Source organism: Serinus canaria, chromosome 2 (genome assembly GCF_022539315.1).
Source record: "Serinus canaria isolate serCan28SL12 chromosome 2, serCan2020, whole genome shotgun sequence".
NCBI lineage: Eukaryota > Metazoa > Chordata > Aves > Passeriformes > Fringillidae > Serinus > Serinus canaria.
This window is the reverse complement of record NC_066315.1, coordinates 97,769,277-97,794,405: the sequence shown is the minus strand read 5'-3', so window position 1 is coordinate 97,794,405 and position 25,129 is coordinate 97,769,277. Positions and strand designations below refer to the sequence as shown.

Genomic DNA, 25,129 nt, shown 5'->3' with positions numbered 1-25,129 from the left:
ATGAGTTGTTTTAGAAATTATGAAGTGAAGCAAAATATTCAGAGAGACTTTTAGTGGGTGTAAATTACCCTTAATTGATTGCAGTGAGGGGGACTATTCCTTTAAGTTGAGGATCTTATTCATGATCTGAATGTTTTCAACAAATCAAGATTGCCCCTTGGAGACAGTGCATAATAGTGTCTTTTTGACATTAGCAGATTGTTTTGGCAAAGTAGAGTAGTAACATTTTTCAGTTTAGCAGTGTATACCAGTACACTGTGGCTTAAATATAGTTTAATTTTTCTACAGCAGATGGGAGAAAATGTAAGGTTTGTGATGTATATTGAATTAAAAGGTTATTTTTTTTTTCAAATGTATATTCTTCAGTCTAAAGTTTTATATATCAGGCAGCTATTTAAGAACATAAACTAGTGTTTGAATATCTTGTGGATATTTTTTTGTTTATTTAATTTTTTTTTTGTTTTGTGTTTTTATTTGATTCTTACAGCAGTTCACTTGGACAGCATGTTACTGCTTAGGTGAGACACGCTACCTGCCCTGTCCAGATCACAAACCATACTCTCCAAATTACACACCAGTTCTATTACTTTGTATTTTTCATATTTGTTATTGTCAGGACTACACGTAAAACAAATAGGGAAAAGAAGCTTAGATGTGAAAGCTAGAGCTTAATGCTTTAAATACACTAGTAGACAATTTTATTTTTAAAGGCCTAAGTTACTTCTTAGGTTGGCAAAGTGTGAATGAGGAGATATGATTTGGTTTACTCCTATTTAGGGTGGGGAGTAGCATTTAGGAGATCAGAAACAAGATGTAAAGGTACACCTTTATTCTAGGGTAGTTGATGATATCAAAAGTGTAAAAATTACTCAGTTTTGTATATTCTGAATCTTGTTTGTGCAGAAAGAGATGGCATTTCATAAAAGAGCATCTTTAAACAAAAAGTAGAAAGTGGTTGCAGGTCAGTTTTGCCATCACACTCAACTCAATAAACACAAATGACAGTGAAGACACTGGAATCAGAGCACTGAATACCCTCTGTCACTGTCAGTGTTAGTTTTATCCTCTGCTGCAAGTGCAACCCTGAACACTCAAGCTGTGACTTAATGAATAAAAAACCACCAACAGTACCTCTCAGTTTTCAATTTTGTGAGTGCTGTGACATTGCTTATGTGGTCTTGTGGACTTGATACTTATGGACATCATAAAATAGATCATGTTGAAGTGCTAGTTATGCTTGGACAAAACTAAACAAATCTGAATAAAATGTCTATCTGTCTATCTATCTATCTATCTATCTATCTATCTATCTATCTATCTATCTATCTATCTATTTATCATCTGTCTATCATCCATCCATCCATCCATCCATCCATCCATCCATCCATCCATCCATCCATCCATCCATCCATCCATCCATCTCAGTAAGAAAGGTAAAGAAATGCAATTTAATAAAGAATTCTTCCCAAAATGGAAATTATTTTTAAATACAAGAGACTTCTGCTTTTGGAGGTATCACATATAAAAGGCAGTGTGCTGGAAGAACTATAAATAAAAACCTAAAAAAAAAAGGGCTTTAAGAGGAATAGGAAGACTTTTCCTGAAGAAGAGAAAAAAGGGAGGGAAGAGTGTTTCAGAGCAGAAAGTGCTGCCACAAAGCTGAATAAAGATAATTGGAATTTTGGAGTCTGTGTGGTGAAAGTATTTGAGAATGAGTAAACCACAACAACTTTTTTTTCCCAGGAGGTGTGAGTATTCTGCTTTTCATCAGATTGTGCTGTCTAGCATATGGACTGTTTTTCAGTTGGTATTTTGGGTGCGTTTTTCAGTTCTGTGCTGTGGTGTGTGGCTGGGGACCATGGCACTCCATATGGTGGCTTTCATACTTTCCTGCAGGTGTAAAAGAAAGGATATAAGAGAACACTGTTTGAGATAAAGGTTAGAGCAATTCTAGGTTTGAAATGTCTGTTCTGAGCAAGAACAAGACATTTCAAACTGCTTAGTGAAAAGACTCTAACATATTGTAAATGTTTTACTGACATTTCTTAAGAAAATCCATTTTGTATTTTTATCTCTGTTAAATAACAATCTGCTGCCTCTTTGAAATAAACTGACAGTTTATCAATATCAGATGTCTTTAACATGATGTAACTTAGACACAGAGAGGGTAAATCAAGGATGCCTAAACAGCCTCTACTACAAACAACGCTTACCGTAGCTGAAGAGAGCAGTAGGAAGTGAACATATCATAGGGAAAGCACAGCTACTTCCTTAGCACTCACTGGCATCCCTCTCAGTAATTACTGTCATATGGTCATGATTTACCCAAAGGGCCAGATCAAAACTGAGTTATGACTAGTTGGGATTAATCATTTCAAAGTAGGCTCTTCTAACGAGGATGACACCTGCTTGTTAATCCTGCTGTGACAAGAATTCTGGTCCATGTTGAAGTGATGTCTTTTATAACTGTAGCATCATGTTTTCAAAATTAGGGTCTTTAGGTAAGGCTTGCCTATTCTTTTCATTTTGCCTGTAGGGAGACACTGGATTTTCCTATTTGGAAGCTTTCAAATTGCTGCTGCTTAGCAAACATGCTCAGTGGGTTTGTGGTTTATCCCACCAGCCTCTAAGCAAAGCCTTTCTGGTGCAGGGCACTACCACAGAAGGGATTACAATAAAAAGGCTTTAAATACAGTCTGTAATCAGAAGAGCTTTTTATTTGTTTCATGTTTCTGCCCTCTAGGTACCTTTGGCAGCACAATGCATAGGCGTTCTGCAGCTGAAAGAGCCTGACATACTGAAAACAGATAGTGGATATCTCATTTCACTCAGTTTTAGTAGTAATGGGTAGGACTATGATAATCAGTTCAGAGTGTTTAATGTGTATGTGATTTAATGTCTAGCCTTTTTAGATTAATTAAAAGTATAAAGGATGAAATCTTCTTTCTTCTGTGGCTTCCTAAGTAGCAGCAGTGCACTCCAAATTAATGCCGTTATCTATTTTAATTTCATCCTTATTTCCACTTCATGTTTGGCACTTCTTAAATGCTTCTTGTCTCCCTTATTGCTCACTTGGACAGGGAGGATGTCTATTTAGGAGACATCTTTGCTTATCTGGTGATTCTGCTAAAAAGGGAAGCTATGTTTGGTTCTGACTGACAGAATTTATACTTTTAAGAACATTATGCTAAGTATACATTTTTACATGGGCAGAGAAGGCTCACAGTCATAAAAGGCAGAAAAGAGTCTTGCTTAAGTATCGAAGTTTGTCTTTCTAAAAAAAAAAAAAATATTATTAAGTCCTATGAGCTATAAAATTATTAAAATTTTAAACAAAAACTGATTTACATTTGTTAATTCTAGAAATCATTTGTAATTACATCTAGGTTTCATTGAAAATAGAAAATGACATTATCTTCTGATCTTTCTGGGCATATTTCTGTATAAATATATAAAGTAGTCTAACATGTTTCTTACAATGCCTGACATTTGCTTTAGGAATGTAGTGAAATTGAGTGGGGAGACTCAGGGCTTTTTACCAGGTCAGATTCAGATCAGAACAAATCACAGCATCTGGTGTACTGTGACTAAGAATCAATCAAATTGTTCTGACGCAACCTATTCTCCTTCATTTTATTTTTGAGTTATATGGGAGAGAGTTAATCTAGGATATATCCCTGCCATTATTACAACTTGCTGCCTCTAGCTGGTTTGCAATTATATCATAGTAATGGCAAGTAAAGCAGACCGTAGCAGACAGAAGGGAAAATATCAAACGAAATTACTGTAAATAACTACACTTACTCTGATTATTTTAAAGAGCAACAATTTTAGCATTTATACTGTAAAAAAAACTGGTATATTAAGAGAACATTTAGGAGAAAACTTTATAGCTATAAATACATTTGTATCAGCAGTAGTAATGCCATCCAAGAAGTTCACTATAAACTCGGAGAGATTTATGTAAACTCTTTGGTGTTGATGAGGAGAAAAGTAATGAATAAACAGTTTCAATGCATGATGTGAAAGCTGCAAAGAATTTGCATTCTCTAAAAATAATTAAAATTCTGACAACAGTTCTTGTCTATTTCCTGTATAGGTACCCATTACACCATTTTATTGGTGAAGGCTATTCAGCAGTGGTGACATCTTCCAATAGACCACTCTGCAGATTTTCATCTCTGGACTCCCAGCTGACACCCTGCCGGAGGCTAGAGCTACTGAGACAACTGGAATTGTGCCTGCTTTGGTCAAGGTTTTTTATTTCATCGAGGAGAAAAAAAAAAAAAAAAGATGAAGTTGGGCAAAGTGGAGTTTTGCCATTTTCTTCAGATACTAGCTCTTTTCCTGTGTCTTTCTGGGATGAATCAAGCAGAGATTACAAGGTCCAGGTCAAAGCCCTATTTTCAATCAGGGAGGACGAGAACCAAACGCAGCTGGGTGTGGAATCAATTCTTTGTGCTGGAAGAATACATGGGTACAGACCCACTCTATGTAGGAAAGGTAGGGAATTTAAATAAACTTTGGAGGGTGCAGATGCTTGCTTTTTTGATGTGTTTATATGATGCAATCTAAAAATTGTAATTCTGTCAGCCCAGAACAGCAACACATTGCATTCTCATAAGAATTCAAGGTTCCTGTTGCAATTTTCTTTAAGAGCTGTACATATTAGCACTGCTTGTTTAACAGAGTGCAGTAATGGAAGTGTTTCACCACCACCAATAGGAAGAAGATATTTATTATTTATACTAGGTTTGAAAACAGAGGAACAAAAGGATGAGAGCTCTTTTGTAAGAGTTAACAGCTAGTCCCAGAAAAGAAGTTCTGTATTATGTCGTTTGCTCCCTAAAACTCAGCACTACTGTAAGCAAGAGAGAAAGCATCAGGCATCTGTGGGTGTGATGAGTGAAAAGGAGGGCATGTCTGCATTACTGCTTTTCTTTGACATTGCCTGGCTGGCAGATTGGCACCTTGGGGGCCTCGCTGTCCTCTGTGCACAGCACAGCCTTGTGGCTTTACCTAGCCTGTGATGGGCACGGGTCCAGTAGAGAGCCAGCCCTTTTACATCAAGGCATCCCAAATGGTTCTTTCTGAGCGCCCGTCGCCGCACATGGAGCACACTGAGCACAGCTGTGAATCCGGGACTTAGCTCATTTACTGCCTTGTGCTCGTGGGTAATACGCTGCCTTCAGCAATTATGCAGGGGGAAAAAAAAGCCCACAAAACAAAACCCCCTCTTGTGTTTCTCTGTAACATTTATGTGTAATCATCTTATTGAAAGGAAAACCCATTTTCTCGGTAATATCAGAATCAATAAATAGAGTTTCTCATTAAAATACAGCAAATGCATAGAAAACAAGGGAGTGACAGCTTTTGGCACAACAGCACACTTACAGAAAAAGAGATGAAGTAATCTGAAATCCACTGCTTCAAATATACCAGTGCAATGAATTTCAGCTTACTTAATTCATCCTACTGAGACAAAACCTTGATGTTTGTGTTAATGCAGTTAAGCACTTAGAATTTAATCATGCCAACGGAATAATCAAGTTAAATAGGGAACTGCTTTCATGATTGCAGCTATCGTTTTGTTTAGGTGTTTTTCTGAATTGGGACTGGTACTTTGCATAATTGAACCCTTAAGAAAGGTGTGCTAGAATCAGAAATGTTGTCTTGTGGTGACATTACAGTGGTCTTGAAAGTTTTGGTAAAGTTTTACATTATGTAGCAGTACCCATTCTGATGCCACTCAGCTGCTGGTTGCCTGTGTGGGTTTGTCTTTTAGGCAAATTTGTCCCCAGGTTGGAATTTCTCTTGTGGCTCTGGAAATGGCCTATTTGGCATTCCTTCCTACTGATAAAAAAAGAAGTGTGGCTTGCAAATTTGAAATTCTCTCCTGGAAAAGAAGCATCTTGAAATACTTGAGTGAAGACTAGTTTTGATCTGTAGTAATTCTCATATTCAGTCGATTGCTATATTATGGCAAAAATGCTGTGGTAGTGCTGTAGTACATGATATTTGCATGCATGTGGTTATTTTTAGTTTCACAGTCTGCTTTTTCCCGTCCTTTGCAAGAGTCCTAGCATTCACAAGCAGATATCTTCCAAAACACAACCTTTTTTTTTTCCCCCTGAAACATTCTGTGCCCAGCCTGCTTTTGTATCAGCTGTATGAATTGTTGGCTGAGGAATTTGTACCAGCAATCCATTTTGTAGGAAGAGCAGATAAGAATTTTCACTTACAAAAAGAAACCCATCTTCCTGGAAACACAGTCCTTGCTGAGCATCTTGTAAGATAAGATGTGCCCAGTTCCTAACCTTCTCACTGTAGAGGGTTTTCACTGTGTGGCTCCTGAGGTGCAGTCATGACCGAAGCCGCATTCCCACACAAGGGAGCAAAAAGGTGAAGAAGTGAATTTCTTTCTGTGTCTTAACATATTATGTGTAGCGCCACTACAAGTGCAGCTGAAGTGAGCAGCAGTCACCTTCGTCCCCCTCTTCTCCTCTTAAAAACATTGTTGCTCTTGTTTCAAATCCTTTGCAGGCAGGCAGGTAGGAGCAGAGAAAACCAAGATTTGGATAGGAAGGATGGATTTTTTTCCTTTTTTTTTTTTTTTTTTTTTTCCCCTTGGTGAGGAAGCTGCAGCAAGCAAAAAGCTCTCATAACTCACTTTTCTCATCAAATGAAGTGGAAGCAGCAACCAGACTCTGCAGAGTGCTCTGCTTCTGGGGAGGCCAGTCCTGTGCTGCCTTGTGTTCAGGATGCTTTGCAGGGTGCCAATCTAATGGCACATCCAGGAAGGAGGGACCTTCCTCCAGCTTTTAAGGGCTGTGAGATAAAAAGGCTTCAGAAACACTCAAGCAAATGGAGCTGTAATGCGGAATACTGTCTCCCTGCCACTATTCAATTTTACAAAGCCCTAGGCAATTCTAGTTGGAAGGCAGCGTTTGGGGGATGTTAGGGTTACATGGCAAATCATTCAAGAGTTGTGAAATACCAATGTTAGCTCCATGTTCAGCACTAGCTCTGTTCTCCTGGGTGTCTGCATGCTGACACTTTAATTGCAAGATCATGCAGAGTAAAACCCTTTTCCTCGTAAATAATGTAGTAGGATTCCTATTCACCTCTGTAAAACAAGTCCTTCCCTTAATTTTTCAGTGTTTTCATGTTTGTTTAACGAGGCTTCACATCTATACCTGAGGTATACTGCAGCCTTCCATCTTGATATCCTTTTTTCATTTTCCTAAATGCATATGTATTTTTTTTATTAAGGCAGCAGGGCCTGTTTCTCATGTGACTCTGGAGAAACCTCTGGAGGAGTTCCATTAATTTCACTCTAATAAGAGTCAGAGGTGACAGAAGTTTGGTGCCATTTTATTCTCTTATTTTAAAAATTAGGTCCTTCCTCTCTATGATATGAATTTTAATCATCTTGGATGTAATTTTGAGCACTTCTTGGGAGGTGCTTAGCATGTAATCAGATTGTGGACTGAACCATGTACAATTCTTTTCTGTCGGTCAGCACAGCATATGTTATGTTCACTTGAAGGGCTGAAGCATTTAACTGTTTAACGCATTAAAACTGTTTGGATAGGCACTGTTCTCTTCCAGACATGCCATGTAGGAGGTGAGGCAGTTAACTGTGATGCTTATTGAGCTAGAAGCATAGCTGGCTTCTGTTTGCTGGAAAATGTTTACTATTGCTTGGTAATATGTTTTTGTAAAATGCCTTACTCTGTATTTTCCTTGTAAATTATGGTAATGGAATCTATTTGGAAAACAAAATAGTATAGAGAAGTTTAACATGATTTGAAACATAAGCACCTAAAATTAGGAAAATTTTTGTTGAATATGCTATATGTTGAATATTTGAAAAGTTGCATATGATCTTGTAATTGAAGTTTCCATGGGTACACATTGGCAAAAAGGGGTACAGTAAAAGTAGAACTTGAACATTTTGTTGGTACTTTTTTGGTTTTGTTACATAACTATCAGACATCCAGAGTTTGGGGTATTTTGGTCTGATAGGTTTGGGTTTTTTTATTATTATTTGTTTTAATCTGTCTTCTGCTGCAAGAGTGTCAGTCTCATCAAAAGCATTATAATGACACAAAATCTCTGCCAGTAATAATTTCATTTTCCTTATTAAAAAGTTAAAAAAACACCAAACGAACCAAAGAAGACACAAACAAACCTGAAGAAAGGAAACAAGTCTTGGAACTCCATGTGAGATGCTGATTGATAGCTGGCTTCACTGTTTTCTTTAGGATCCAAACCAACTCTCCTTTTCCAATTACTCTAAATTTAAGTATAGTTACAGGGCAGTTTCAAGCTTTTTGCTGAGTTAAACTCTTCCCTTGAGATCTCACTAACATATGAAGGACCCAAAATAAAAACCAGAGGCTCTTGACCAAGCACAAACCCAAAAAGATAGTATGTAACTTTGAGAAGCTTATTGGTAATTCTCAAAAATAATGCTTTGAACTCATAAGATGCCCTGAGCGTTGTTTTTTATTTATAATGTAAGAGAAAGTAAAGCAAAAGTGCTAACCAGTATTTTCTAGATTGTAAAATAAAGAAAAATGGTTAAATGAGTGAACTAAGAGCCTCTAGTTTCCTAAATCTCACAGTCACTGCCTTCCAACACAATTTTACCTGCCTTTTCTGACAGTCTTAAGGTAAATAAACCTGTTGGATTCAATTTTCAAACATGCACAAAAGTGCATAGAAGCAAATATTTGCATTATTATTTCTTGGAGTAGTACAGAATGAGGTGCATGTGAAAAAAGAAATGCAGTTAAGCTTTTCCTAAAAAATTACATCATTTAAGAGAATTTGCAGGTTCTACAAGTTTTAAGAGAACTTACAGGAAGGATGGGTTTTTAAAGCACCCATATAACAAGTCTGTCTATGTTATTATTAGCATAGAGAGTGGGTAGTTTTTTCCCAGTCTCCTCATTTTGGAGGGAAGGAGGCTGGATAGGGGAGGATACTGGGGTTTTGGATTAATGCTTTGTTTTTCAAAGGTGTTGGTGAATATTTCAATAAGGTGACAGAATGACTCACATACTATATTTATCTGTGGTGTGACCTTGTCTCAGGCCATACAGATGCAGTCAGCACTAGTGCTCTTTTCATAGAATCATAGCCTGACAATTTCAGATGTGGCTGACGAATTTTGACTGAGTTGGGTAATAAGTGTCTTTGCTAAAATACTTAAAGGCAGTGAGTACTGTGGAAGTGCTGGCCCCTCAGTCAAACTCAGACTGACCTGTGGGAATATTACAGGCATTTTGGGAAATGGAGAGGACATGGGGTGATATAACAAAGGCTAAATATAGGTAAAAAGGACTGGGCTGCCTCACTTGCACATAGTGAAGAAGGAGGTTAGTCAGGTGCAATTCCCTGGAGGGATCTGACCCTCCTGCTGCTTCTAGAGGTATCCACAGGGACTAGGGCTCTCTACTCAGCTTCAGTCTGTGTTTTTTACCCTCCAAGCATCTTGTGAAAGGTAAATATTCATGTCTGCTCTGCAAATAAGCTCCTGGTTGAGAGTGCCCACAGCTCTGCAGGTTTTTGTTCATTTTCCACCCCAAGAAGTTTAGGAAACAAAATAATTCAAACACACCAAACTCAGACCAACTATTTTTCATCTGTCTTTGTGGCCTCTGTGTGGAAAACAGACAGTATAATAACTCAGAAAGAAACTTCCCCTTTGTTATATTTTTCCTCACTTTCTATTTGTGTTATCTTTACTTTTATCATAATCTTTGAAGCACTGTTGTTTTATGTACTCCCAGAAGGCCATTTATGGAAGGGAAAAAGAAAGTCTGCTCTATTTCTGATATTTATCCATCTCAGGAACTCTTTGCTTTTCTCTGCTATGAAAACTGATAACAGTTGACCTTTTAAGTAAAATGGGACATGCCATTCTTGTCAAGAATTTTTCTACCAAAAGTGCTACAAATGGAATGAATGAATGAACAGCCAAAATAATTAAGTCCTGCTTACCTTCTTTATGTATTGAATAGGTCTTGGGGAAGTGATGTTTCAGTTGTACTGCACATGTATGATACGACTTTACTATCTCAACTTGTTCTGTCCAGTCCCAGTGTCACGCACTTTTCTTCACTGGAGAGTCACTGTAGGCTTTGTGTGCTATTTCCATGCTATAATTCATGTGGATTATCCTGAATAACTGAGAGATGACTGACAACCCAAATCTTCCCTTCTTAGCATGCAGGGCTAAAGTGTCTCTGGGGAGAATGGTGAGATTAAGGCACACAGGAAGAATTATCCAAAAGAATAACCTAAAATCTGCTGCCTTTTCCTGGTTGATTTCATCAGCCTGACCAGCTACAGTGTAATTTCTTCTCTCCCTCTTTACTGGAAGTCCTCTTCTCTCATAGCTGAATGGATACTAGAGAAGCTTTAATGCCAGGGACTTAAAGTGGTGACAATTTCACAAGCCCAATCACTAAAAGACAATTTGTATGTAATTTCATTATTAAAAGGGATAATAGAGTTGAGAGACTTATGGTTGGATACTGAACCAGAACATGTAGCTTTTTGATCTCTTTCTATAATATAGAACATTGATCCTTAACATGTGCCATTACAGGAGACGAAGGTTAGTGAAGGTGATGACAACATCAGTAAATTAGGCAGCCCTCATGGCAATTTTTTGTTCAATGGCACAGCCCTGCTATTTATGTAATCCTGTAATACCATTTCTGTATTTCAACAGAATGAGAGGCTCTACCTGCAGTGCTGTGCTCTGGATGTGTTTTGGGCATTGTTTAAAACTAAATTTTATGAGTCTGACAAAAAAGCAACAATTTATAATTTTGCAATTATATGTAGGTTACAGGCTCCTGTATGCTTGGTTATCAGAAAATGCCTTATTTTCAGGAAAGAATGAGATTTGAAGCTCTGATGTCAGTCAGGCTGATGCTGCTTCAGCTGACATTCCTTCTCCTTTTTGTCTTCAGAGATTGTACTTGGTCCCTTAGTTCTTGTTGTTGGCTGTCATCCAGCATCCAGTTTTATGTCTGTCCTCTTGTCTCACAGTTCTGTGTTAATGGCATTAGAAATACAGCACTGTAAGACTATGGCTACCAGGAACTGTGAGTATTTGCATTGTTCTAAGACTAGGGAAGTCCATTCATGAATTATTTTCCTATCTAAAATGCAAGCAAACACACCCCCTGCTCTGAGGCAGTGGTCTTCTAAGGCGAGGACTAATAGCAGACTAAAAAGCAATGGCAGAATTCAGAGAACTACAGTGTTAATCAAAATCTGAAAATAGTTTGAGAACAGTGGGTCACTAGTGCTGTTTTCTATGAAGACAGAATATTTCATTTTTGAAAATGAGACTCATGCAACTTTTTAAAACATTATGAACATATAATTGAGAGCTCTTTCCTGCCTTTACTTCCCAGTGCTTATAAATGACAAGTTTTTTGAAACTTTTAAGTGCAGACCTGTTTAATATCTATGTTTGTACAAGGGTACATCTTCTTTCAGACCAGTAAAGATAAAGGATGTTTTCCAGTTGCTTTCAAAATATCAGACTGCATATGCTTTATAGTTTTAAATCTTGTAGCCTGCTGTCACACTACCTTTTCATGTTGCCTTTTTTCACTTATACATCTTCTGTTAGCCATAAGTGTCTGTCTGCAGACTCATTGGGCATTCATTTCATGCATTAAGTATTTTCCATGTGTCACCATCTAAAAGTGCTGCCAGGACTGTTGCTGCCTTGTCATAACTCTGCTGCTGAATTTTTTCTTTGCTTCAAATTTGTTTTTAAATATTATACTGCATTTCTTAATTCCCTGGCCCCTCTTTTTTTCCACCCCAATAATCACTTAATAAAACAGCACCTGTGTACATATGTCAATGTTTTAGTGCTAACTTTGACCACTTAAAGGGACAACCTGGGACAAAATATTTAAGGATTCTGAAAAAATATCAGGGAATGGTTCCTTTACATGAAATAAGCTGGCTTTTACAGAAATACACTGATGATAAGTGCTGGAAATCTCTTCATTATTTTCTTATTATTTCAGCACTATGAATTTCCTTGGAAGAGGTAGCTGAGCAAAGTGCTAACTTTGGAGCTGCTGAGAGAAGAAAGATGTTATTACACTAAGTTGCTCAGTTCTTTTAGAATAACTATTAGCTATCTTATGCTACCAGCATCTTCTCTGTCACTTTTGCACTGGAAGAGATACTTACTGTCATGTAAATTAGAGACAAGTAGCTCTTAGAAAAGGCAGTGGAGTGTGTGCTCTAGAAGAAATCTAATTCTGTCCCAACTGTTCAAACCATGGTCATGGTATGAGTACCAGCCTATACCAAGAGCAGAAGTTTGAGGATGTCATAATGCTTAATCTTTCATGACTTCAAGGTTATAAGAAGGAGAATTAGCCAGTTAAAAATAGGCATGGGAGTTGTTCACTTGATGTAAATAAAAGTTGTGAACACCTAGCTGCAATTCATTTGAGCTCAATGTATAAATGGGAACCCTCTTAACCTTTCCAGGCAAGTGCAAACTTAGCCAATGAAGAAGCTCATTGGCAACAGATACTGATCGCCAAAATCAGTAAGCAGGTTCATAAAGTTGAAGAATATATTTAATATTATTTCTTGCAGATGTTCTTGAAAAAAAATACTACCATTAACATTTCTGTCAGTGTAAAAATATCTGGTGATGTTACAGCCCTGTGCTGTTGCAAAAGTAATATTGTTATTTATGTAGGTGTAAGGAACATACTATGGTAGTAGCACTCTACAAGTCATAAACATAGCAAAGAATGAGCCTTATTTTTTCTTCCAGATAAATAGGAATGCCAAGAGAGATATAGCTCTTCTGCATACAGAAGTTCATGCGCCATTACTCATGTACCAGGAAATACAAAATATGCCTTACTGACTTCGTCTCAAGCTTTTTAAGAGTCCTCCTCTGGGAGAAGAAGCTAATTCTAAACATTCAAAAAGAAGGCAAAAAGTTTTTTAATATGTTTTGATTATTAAATTATCCTGTTCATAGAGTAACTGAAAATTTAGTCTAGAATCTTCAGATCAGCTTTATGCAGCCTTGGAGACCATTTGAGAGTATTAATGTTGCAATACAAATATCTGATCATTTCCAAAATGAATTTTAACTGATATTTTTTTCTGTAGGTTAGTGAAAGAGGAATACTGGGGATTGATTTGCAACATAGATGAACATATTCCACTGTTTGAGAGTGAAGAATTAGTGGCTTCCATTTATATACTACTCTAATGTTCCTAAAACACCAAAGAGATGCATTGTGACATGTGTGGGTCAAAAGGCAAATGCTAAGAACAGCTAAGGACACTCTTACATAATATTCTACCTATAACAAAGAAAATTCTTAAGCTCTCTTTGAGTAGAAAGAAAGAAATATAATGTCATTTTCTAGGTGATGTAAGATTTTTCTGCATGAATTCTACAAAACATTGCCAGAGTCATACTGTTTAATTTAGTTTTCCTGTTTCTGTAAATCATGAGAAATTACCTTAAGGATTAACAAGACATACAATTCTGTTGCTGTGGTGTATGTGTGAGAAGAATTGAACCCAAAAATTTATTTTTCATTTGAAATGCTTCCAAAATATGGAAAATCTGGTAGTTGGATTGTACATGTGTAAGGATGATAAGCTGCTTAAACACTTCATACTGAGGTACCAAATTGTTACCCTGCTGACTAGGCAATCCAGCAATTCATTTTCCTTACAAGGTAGGCAGGTGCTGTATTACATGAATTTTAGCTTGTTATCCTGTAACAATGAAAAGTTTCCATACACAGCTGGGAAAAGCAGATGGTCATTTCTTAAGTTTCCATAATCATGGTATAAAGGTAATGCCATAAATTAGCAAAATACTTAACTTGTCTTTCTAACACAATCTATACACATTATATGGGCAGAGCAGGCATTGGGAAAAGTGTTTGGCATGTTTTCATGTTTCTTTTTTAACTGTCAGGGCTGTAATTCTACATAGTCTACATATTAAAAACTGTTTAAATAATTCCACTTGCTCCTGGATTTTTATAATCTTCATGTGTATGTAGACTGTTATCCTTCTCACCATCTTTCACCCTTTAGCACTTAGCTGTTGCTTAGCCAAGCAATACTTTTAAAAGGCTTTCCTTTCGAGTCAACACTGTAGTCTTGTGTTCATCCATACTGCTCTTTCATTCATCCCCTCCTTTTTCTGAATATCTTCTTGACAGTGAAAAGCTGTGAACAAAAGCACACTATTGTTGCTTCATCTAAACAGGAAATAAGCCAAGTGAAACTGTTACTTCCTTTCTTATTGTAAGATTAAAATTGCACTATTCATGTTTGTCTCTTTCCTTGCAAATTCATGCCCACTACCATGCTGAGAATCCTAAAGCCTTATTGCTTTTCTGGTATTTTTTTAAATCTTTATGCTGAATCAAGCATACTTCTGAGTGAGTATCAGTCCCAAAGCAGTGAAAATAATAGTTGTTTGAAATGTTTCTATTTGTTTGACTGACAAACCAAGTGAAGTCATGTCAAACAAGGTTTTATGGAGCAAACATGCAGGAATTAGAATGATAGCACTGATGAAGCATATACACAAATGGGTATATATGTCTAGGAGGCAATGGAGGGACCTCACATTGAGGAATAGTTCCTGCTTATACTGACACATTTATTTAATTCAGATTTATTTTAAGATTCAAGGAAAATGTAAAAATTCTAGCCTATATTGGTTTTAGTTCAAGAAAATAGAGATTGAAAATAGAGATTAAAGAGAAGAAAAAGTATGCCAAAGAGTAAGTGTGAGAGGGGAAGGGACAGGATAAAGCATTTTACTTGTTTTTGTCACTCTGGAGACTGATGTAAAACTGGAATAAATGGGAAAATAAATTTAGATTAAGATATAACAATCTAATCACAGAATGGCTTCGTTTAGGAGAGAACACAGTGGGTTGTCTGGTCCAACCTCCCTGGTCTAGCAGGGTCATCCCAGAGCATATGGCATAGGATTGTGTCCAGACAGCTCTTGAATATTTTTAGTGACAGAGACTCCACAACTTCTATGGGTAGCTCGTTCCAGTATGTGGTCACCTGCACCATAAAAATATTCTTCCTTGTGTTGAGGAAGAATCCGTGCATCAGTCCGTGCATCTGTGCATCCTTCCTCTGTGCATCAGTCTCTGCCTGTTGTGTCTTGTTCTATTGCTTGGAGAAGAGTCTGGCTCAGTCTTCTTGACACTTCTCTTCAGAATCTTATAGACATTGGTGAGGACCTCTTTCAGTTGTCTCTTTTTGAGGCTGAACAGGCCCAGCTCCCTCAGCCTGTCCTTGTAAGAAAGAAGCTCCTATCCCCTAGGCATCCTTGTTGCCTTCTCTTTGACCTGTTCCAGGAGCTCCATGGAGCTCCAGGAGCTTTCTGTTTTACAGAGGAGTCCAGAACTGCAGCTCTCCAGATGTCCAGCACTCCAGATGTGCCTCACGTGGGCTAAATAGAGGGGCAGGATCACTTTCCTTGACCTGCTGGCAGTGCTATTCCTAACGCACTCCAGGATCCCACTGGCTATCTTGGCCACATGAACACACTGGCCTCTGGACATTTTGTTGTCTACCAGGACCCCCGTGTCCTTCTCCAAAGGGCTGCCTTCCAGCAGGTCACCCTCTGTCTGTCCTGGTCCATGGGGTTATTCTTTCCCAGGCAGGACCCTGCACTTGGCTTTGTTGAATTGCAGACAGTTCCTCTGTTAATCTCTCCCATCTGTTGAGGTCCCTCAGAAGGGCTGCCCAACTTTCTGGGATATCAGCCAGTCTTCCTGGCATTGTGTCATCAGGGAACTTACTGAGGAGACGTCTAACCCTCCATCCAAGCCATTGATCAATAAGTTAAATACTGGGTGTAGTTTTGAACCTTGGGAGACACCACTAGTGACAGGCCTCCAACTGCATCCTGTGCCACTGACTGCAACCCTCTGGTTTAGCCAGGTCTCAGTCATCCTCACTGTGCACTCATTCAACCCACACTTCCTGAATTTGCCTATGAAGATATTGAGCGAGACAGCGCTGAAAACCTTGCTGAAGTCAAAGCTGAAAATATCCACTGCCCCCATCTCTCCAAGCAGTTTCACTGAAGAAGGCAATCAGGGTAGTCCAGTGTGGCTTGCTGTTAGTGAATCCATGCTGGCTACTCCTGATCACCTTGTTGTCATCCATATGGATAGAGATGGTCTTTTGAATGAGGACAGGGACTGAGGTAAGGATCACCTTAAGTGTAGGTCTTGATTCCCTATGTTCTTTGCTAAAGAAGCTGTATGCATCTGTATGGATCACACATTGCTTTAGGTCACCTCAATCCACCCCATGGGCTCTAGAAAGCAGACCTGACTTGGTTATGCTAGCACAGATGGAAAAGGAGGGCAGATAGCCAGAGATCCAGTAACATACAGGTTTTAGAAATATACAGGGGAGTAGGTCTGTTAACTAGCAGATGTATTTGAAAGAGGAAAAAAAGATAGAATAAAGTTCATTTTTAATCAAAGGAGGAAAATGTCATGCGCAGCAAGGTAATCTGTGATACAAGACATCAAAAGCAAATATCATCAAGACAAAACCTAGTAGAACAAATTTTTATGCTTCTTTAATGACACTAAGGAAGCAATGAATAGAAAATGAAAGATGTAAATATTTCTTATAAAACATTACTGGAGAGGGCTAGAGAATTTAGAATTTGTTCAAAAAAAGCCTAAAGCATGAACAGCAGAGTGCCAACCAGCACAGGACAAGACAGAATAGCATTCTATACATAGAGGTTCCAAGAATTACTGGGTCAAGATAAAGCATGGATAAGTAAAAAACAATATGAAGATCTGGAGGAGTCCAAGCAAGTCTGAGCTCTCAGCAGACGGATGGATGGATGCAAATATGGTCAGCTGTCAGGGAAGTAACTGGACCATGTTCAGACTGTTTCCAAATCAAGAGCCAAAAATCAAAATGATGAGTTCTCTGGTCTACCATTTAAGAAGGCAGCTCACACCTTACAAAGCAAATTTTTCTTGTGTGCTAAAGGGATGAAATAATGACGTCCATGGTTTTCAGAACTTTAGTCGACACCTTTCCTTCTAGACTGGTATTTTGAGATTGATCATTTCATGTAACTGTATTTTCTCCCATCTGTTTGCAGGCTGCATGAGAATTTTTTCATGCAGACTAATTTCAATGTCCTGTAAAAATTAGATGCTGTTCCATACTAAGTCACAGTATCACATTGAACAATTTCCATTCATCTCTTATTTTAGTAAACAGAGATGGGTAAACAATGACGGTCCATTCTGCTAGTCTGATGACAAAGTCATCTTTCTGGATTTTTGGTTTTTTGGCAATTTTACCGCTAGTAGCACAAAGTGAAGTCAATGACTGCTTGATGTGTGGGATGATACAGACTGAGGGCCCAGGTGCTTTGTCAGGCTTCCAAAATACCTGCCAAGCAGAAAATGAGACTGTGAGGAAGATGGAAAGATTAAGACATCCACCTTGGTGACAGATCCTTCTGATTTAAAGATATAGGGGTCTGTATCTATATACCATATTAAAAGGGAAGATATTTACCTTTGCTTCTAAAATTATGTCATCATATGTGTTTTAGATAGTGGCCGGTCTTCCAGTCCTGATTCTCTGATGCATGCTTTGTATTATACTTAAAATTCAAATATCATTTTGGAACACAGTTTGAGGCTTTAGCAGGACGAGGTAACAATTTTTTTGTCTCAGATTATATTTTTTGGAACATTACTTTGTAAAATAATTAGGAGGAAAGAAGGGAGACATACTGCAGATTAACCTTCAAGGTTAGAAGAGTTAAATTTGTTAGAGTGAACAAAATGATCTTCAATATCACAAATTTTCCTGGAATCAAACATTTCTGTACCTGTAAATAACCTTTACTGATAAGAGAACTTCAGCAGAAATTGTATGCATGACATTGTAGAGAGTCATGGAGTGAAACCAGATGCTTTTTCTTCTATAGTAACTTGAATCTGGTAAAAGTATGGATACAACTGACAATGAGCAGTCCATTCAGTGTATGCTCAAAATCAAAGTGCATCTTTGGTTTGCAGCAGAATTAGAGCAATAAAATAAGGTAGATTTTCTATTATTACTATTTTCTATTATTATTACTATTTAATAATGTTTGGCAGAGGATATCATCACTTTACAAATTATGTCTTGTAAGGCAAGGTAAGAGTTTTTATATATTTCTGAAGTTGTATGTCTCGGTAATCAATAAGCCCTCCCTGACGTTTTCCTCTAAGTTTGGACTCAACAAAAGCATTTAATACTGTTAAATCTTTTATCTCAATATTTAAATACCTTCAGGGTGGAGTGTCAGAAGAAGCCGCAGGTTGTCATATGGCAAAGGCCGCTCAGGGCCCTGAGTCTTCACATTGGCTTAGAAACTCATACAAACAATATGATGGTTTAATATGTGTCTGATGGTTTACAGACTAGCAGAAAATTTGCTCTTAAAAGAGACTGCATAAAATTATACTGTGTTACTCAGTAGATGAATTCTATGTGTGAGTCACACCTGCCTGTTCCAGTGATAATTTTTTTCCCACTTATTATTGCCATTAGTCCTGCTGAGCTAACACAACTGAGAGACAGCAAACTGAGTGTCATCCACAGACTTATTTGTTATGTTCCACTGACTTACACCTGCAAAATACTATTTTAAGCTATGGGGCCTTACATTTTTAAAATTAGAACAGAATCTGAAGATAGGCTTTACTTGCTTTTGTAACCAGGGGAAAGATTCAACCGAGATTGCAATATGAACAGCTTGCATAAGACCTGTCCACTGAGTCTGAAATGCAAGACAAAGAAAGGAATTGCTGGTTTTATGCTATTACTTTTTATCATGCTGCATACTAATAAAAGGTCTGTTTACTGCCTTAATGCATTTTTTTAATGATTGAATTTGCTTGGTTGGCTATTTCCTTTTTTTTAACAGTTGATTTGCTGCTGAGCTACTATCCCTCCACTTGTACCACTATTTTTGTGTATATATGGACACAAAAACATGCTTTTATAAGTGAACAAGCATGCTTTACCTTTCACAAATTTATTACAGAATTTAATAGAGTATTCTAGTTCCTTTGCTCTCTTATATAGGCACCAGTTTTACTTTCCAGTCTTTCACAAGTTTTTAAAGTAGCTGCAGAGCAAACTGAAGGGTATTCCTTATCTTGAACTGCCATGAGCACTGACCACCACTGATTGATGACTTCTGTAAACAACGTGTTTTAGAGTTCCTCAGTATTCTTCACTGAAAACCAATTTTTAAAATCTCTGAGCAATCTCTTTGCCTTCTCATGAATTTTACTGGGCAAATACGAATAGAGATTAATAGAGAGAAAAAAATGGAAGAAGTGATGAAAAAGATGCATGTAGGAAAAAAATATGCCAGCCACAAACTCCCAGAAGAGCAGGGGTGCTATTGGACAATGAATTCAACAGAGTGGAATATGTGGTAAAAATGTGGCTGAAGAATCACAGCATAAACTAGAGACAGGTGGAGAAGATAAATTCTGTCAGGGAATCACTAGTGAGATTAGAAAGTAGAACTTCCTGTCCACTTCAGAAAGTTTGATTTTAGTGATTTGAATTTTGCAGAGACTTCATTAATTTGACTGATCTGCTTGTGACTTTTCTTTGCAGAAGCTCTTATTTGTGCTTTTTTCGCAAGGTAGCTTTGAGCTATTTGTGAACAACATCACTATTTACCGAAATGCCATTGTATTTATATGACAGCTTGTGCAGTTTTGAAGGGAAACTGTACAGCAAAATAACATAAATAAGATTTTCATGTGCAAAAGCAGTTATTATTTTTAAAATATTTACTGAAAATAACATTTTCCTTTTAACAAATATATAAGTTTGGCATTATCTATTAGTGCACATGGCTCAGAGGACAAGGAATAGGGATATAATTATTTCTTTTTCCCTTAAAAGTACAGGATCCTCAATTAATAGAAATTGTTGCTATTGTAGCTTTCTTTCAGTGCACGGAGCTGTGCTGATTTACACCAAGCTTTATAGAACTTCCCTAAGGGGACTTCTTTAAATGAAATGATCATTTTAATGGACCACACAGAAGGTACGAGACAAGAGTTGAAATGCCTTGAGTATAAAGTTCTGAACATTACAATTGGTGACAGAAGGCCTATCAATGAGACAGTAATCCTATAAAAATACAGAAAGATCAGACTGTTTGTTGAATTAGCCTTGCTTTAATATGGATGCATGCAAGGGAGCTGGAAACTTTGCATCTGTTTTGTACACAAAGTGATTAGATTGTGATCACTTAGACCAAGAGGATAGAAATGATACACAGTTCTGCCAGGATGAGACATGCAAATTGGATCAATTAAGCTTTGAGAGTGCTCAGACAATCTGGTAGAGAAGTTTACACGCTGTGTCAATTGAAACTTAGCAAAGATCAGTCCTGGATGCTGGGGGCAAGTATTACAGTGATTTAAACTCTAATCTCCAAGAGTAACTAATTGTTTTCAGATTTAGTTAAAAAATAGATCAGATATTATAATGAAACAAACAGATACTATAATAAAAGATCCCTTATGGAGATATTTGATGGTACACCAGAAGTATGACAGAGAAAATAGTAGCAGTCATTTGAGTTGCAATATTTGAGGTAGAGGCAAGTAAATTCAGATGACTGATCTTGTTTGCAGCTAACAGAATGCACAATTCTAGAAACTCATGTACCTTCACGTTCACCACAATGTTTCAGAAGCAGGGAGTATTCTCTTAAGTAGTTCACTGTGTGCACTATTCATTGAACCAATGCTGCCTCAGAAGGGGGTCAACAAGAAAATGATCATTAGGTAAGAGTGCTATAATTTCATCAGAGACCACATAAGAATTTGAATTATGTAACCTTTTAAATGTCCTTTATAGTGTCAAAAGGATGTGTTGTTGTTGATAATCAGAGGGGTCTCTATTGAAATTGGAAATTCTCAATATATATGAAAAACTGGAAGCCTCGGAAATCAGTTCTGAAAGAAGACACTAAAATTTTCAGTAGAATCAAGCTAGTTTACAGAATTAGAAACAGGTCTGCACAATTTGAATTTTAAGGTAGATCCAGCAAGTATGCATGAGCAGTGTAAAATAACAGCTTCCATTTCACTATTTTCTAAATATTTGTTTATCAGAGGCACATACATTGGCTGTATCACCCGCATTAAACGGCAATGAGTAAGAAATACAGTAAGAATATGGTATGATGAAAAATCTCAGCATCATCATTGTATATGGTAAATCTTATATCTTTGTTTGTTTACTTTAAATATAAGTGAAGTTCAGTCCTACCTCATAAATATCTTCTCACATCATTTGAAATAGCAAAATATGATTTAAGGAAACAAGGTATAATGACTGCAGAGGAATTTGATGAGATTTTCTTTGTTAAATGATTGTTGTAAACACCAGCATAGAAAAAGGCCCTAGGAGAGCACTGTCTTTTACATAGAACTGTTATAATCCTTCTAAACTGGGAGGATTTACAATTAACCTAGTATTGTTCATGTTAAGGCAGTTTTTAATGGATTTGAATAAGGCATTATCCTCCCCCTCCAATATTTTCTGAAAAACAAGCAGAAAACCTGGGCATTAAAAGCATTTATTTCCCAGCCCTTAACCCTGTAGAGTTTAAATGCCTATCAAGATATGAATTACTATCTTGAGATCAGCCTGGTTATATCTGAAAATACTTGAAGGCCTGCAAGTATGAATGGTTAAAAAATAAATAAAAAAGCTAGGAAGAAATCAAACTTCTTAAAGTATCTATTCACAAAGGATCACTTTAAATGATCTGAACAGTTTCAAGCAGACTTTCAAGTGTCCATATTTACTGTGCATACTCTGCTTCAGCTCGTTCTGAATACTGAGCAGCTACGGTGTGAATTTATGTAAGGAAATCTCTTAATCTTTCAATGCTGCTCCTTATAATTAGACATATGTGACACACAAGTTCATTAAAGCAGCCTTCCTCTTAGAGCAGGGGTAAGGGGCTGTTTCAGAAAGATACTTAGACATATGCTTAGTATCAGTTTTCATGACTGTTAAGCAAGTCCTGACATGATCCACATGGGTAAGGATGATTTCCTGACATAGAAAATTCTAAACCAGGTTTAATTTGATGTAGCACCAGGTTAAATTTCCCTAAGTTTTGAAGTGAATTTTGAACCATGGGTTGTGAATTCATAAGCCAATATATATATGGGTGGATGGATGGACTTGAGAAATATTTTTGGGTAAAAATCAATATGATAAACAGCCTTCAGTTGATAAAAAAATAGATAATAGTAGGGGAAAGAAAATAAAAATTGCCCTATAGTCCACTGAAAAAAAGAGCATGTTATTTGTCATTCAGTGTTTTACCTTTACTGCAGAGTTAGAAATGGGTTGCAGTAGTTAATGGAAAGCATTACCAGAAATAATAGGGTTTTTATCAAGCCAGACTCTAAAAGAGATTCTAAATGAAATGTAAACACACTAGCAACAGTAACCTGTGTTTTATGATAACAAATTAACCAAGGGATTCTTTTGCTCTTTTTCACCTGAGCTCATTTTAGGACACAAGATAAGTGTCTACTCTCCACTTTATTTGGCCATGCACTGGTTTTTCATCTTATATTGTCATACTAGCAAGGAAACTATGCTTTACTGTAGATATTCATTAATTCTTTTAATATGAAATAATTCACTTATTTTAAAATGCTACAGTAAAATTTTGTGTTTAAAGTCTCTTTTACTGACTTTTTTCCTTGACCTACTCTCAGCTCTGGGCAGTTGTGACTTTCCCCACAACATGCCTTCTGAGGTACTAATTATATCCAATCTGGGCACTGTGTCAAAATCCTAATTTTGCACTTTAGGTCTAGGAGTAGTCCCATTGACTCTTGTGAGAGGGAGGACCTATGGGATTAGATTTGTGAAAATGCTTTGGGAAATACCTGAGTGGTGTGAAATATTTTATAACATATAACCAATTAGTTCATATGGAGAATTGTCAATTTAATGTTCACTATATATCTTTCATGAAAGTCAGCATCAAGTATTGCATTTTTTTCAAACACACAGAATTTTCTAAGGAAAGACAATATTAATTTAGTTTTTAAGAAAAAAACACAATAACAAGCGCTTTTATTCTGACATTTGTACTATCTTTTTTTTTAATTAAAATTCATATTTAGACAGATATGTAAAGTCTGCTTTGTTCTGACAGTTTTTTAAAATATTAATTAATAGGTCCACAGTTGTTTTCAGGAAATTAAAGATTGGTGAGTACGTGGACCCAGTAAACTACATTTTTTCTGTATTGCAAGTCTTTAATCATTAAAATGATCAGATCATGCTCTCTTATGTAGTCCAGTACTTTATAAACTTCTCCAGACACTTGACCCCAGGTACTTACACTGTTTTACAGTTAGGTATTTTAACATTGTCTTCCAGTCTGTCAGGGTGTCAGCACTTCCCACTAACGCAAGGTAAGATTATGAGTCGATCTTTAGTAGCATTAAACTTTCAAAAGCAAATTAAATGTGAGGAATTGATACAACATAAAACCAAAATGAAAGCAAATGAAAAAAGCTCTAAACCCTCTGGGTATCTATTTCTTGATACTAATGTTCTTTGGAAGCAGGTTCCTATGAGAAAAATCATTATCAATGAAGCAATGCTGCAAGCTATTTTGGATAGTTGAAGCAGAAAGAGGATAATCACTCTAAACTATAGATCAGTAGTTTGACAAAGAAGAGACAATATGGGAGGTATAATTTCCAATCTAAAATAAATACAGTAAATAAGTACATATCTTATCTCAGAAAATACTTTAATACCAAATGAATTTTCGTTTGTAAATTTGGCATTATTGATATGGTAGTCAAACAAGAAATGTCTATGATTATCTTTCCTGCTCAGTGCTGTTACAGATAATTCTATAGATTACAGAGTTAGAGATGGAAAAGTAGATAGTCTAATGTGCTCCCATTTTCCATGGTTGAAATCCTAGTCCCAAATTATAATGGCTGAGTAGAAAAAGCATTATGGGAGAAACAACTTTCCAATTACCATATTTGTATTCTAATGTCTTATTTCTGTTTTCAAGGACAGATAAAAAAGTAAAAGCATTAATTTTTCATTATTGAAAGTACATAAATTCTGTTACTGCCTTTCTTGTTTCATTTACCCTCTTTCCCTTCTTTCTGTGATATAAGGAATAGTGCATACATGCATTGTCTGCTCAGAATAACTAACTAACAAAAAGAAACAAACTGTACTGAAATAATTAATAGAAGTTATGTACTGTGGTGTAAGAAGAGAAAATATTCATATAACTATAAACATATATATTTGTGCACCTATGTATGTGTTTCATAAAAGAAAAACACACGCTCAAGAAACAGTACTTCATTGTATGCATGTTAATACTGTGCAAACAGAAATTATTTCATGTATAGCGAGGAAGTAATTTGAGAACAAGAGCGAGAAAAGTTTCTTGAATGTTCTGTTTCTGCAAGCTGCTACACATACATAAACTTTTCAAGCCCATGAACATCTGCTAGCCCAGAGATATTCTTCCATGAAGTATGCTGGGAACTTTGGTATTTGTTTGCCATGGCACATTTTTAAAGCCTGAACACATTTGTAGAAGCAATATTTGGGGAATGGAGGAAGGAAGCATCCTTGAAACAAGTTTATTATACTGCTGAAATAGAGTGTAGTGACTTTAAGAGAATTTTGTCTTACAGCTTCAGTGATTCTTGGCAACAAAATAAATCAAAGCACTGGACCATCAAATCCGTCACTTTAGTATACAACAGCAAGTTGCTTGGTGCACTATGAATAGATATAAATCATGTGGAATTGCTGTTGGCATGTATGGAAGTGAACTTAGGCCCTTTCCTGGAGAAGAAGACCCAAAATAAAGCTAGCAAGAGTAAACATTCAGGAATTTGTAAATAGAGTTTCACTGCAGTGGTATTTTCACATGATTTTATTGTATTAGGCACTTGGA

The 25,129-nt window shown here is 36.8% G+C and overlaps 1 protein-coding gene across 1 annotated transcript in view; it reads left to right on the top strand.

Moving 5' to 3' along the window:
- CDH7 (cadherin 7) overlaps positions 1–25,129 on the top strand; it is an 81,173-nt gene that overhangs the window by 4,891 nt on the left and 51,153 nt on the right. The window contains exon 2 of the mRNA XM_050971114.1: positions 4,100–4,503. Within this exon, the coding sequence (XP_050827071.1) occupies positions 4,294–4,503 (210 nt within the window). The 5' untranslated portion in view covers positions 4,100–4,293. The remainder of the gene's footprint in view (positions 1–4,099; positions 4,504–25,129) is intronic.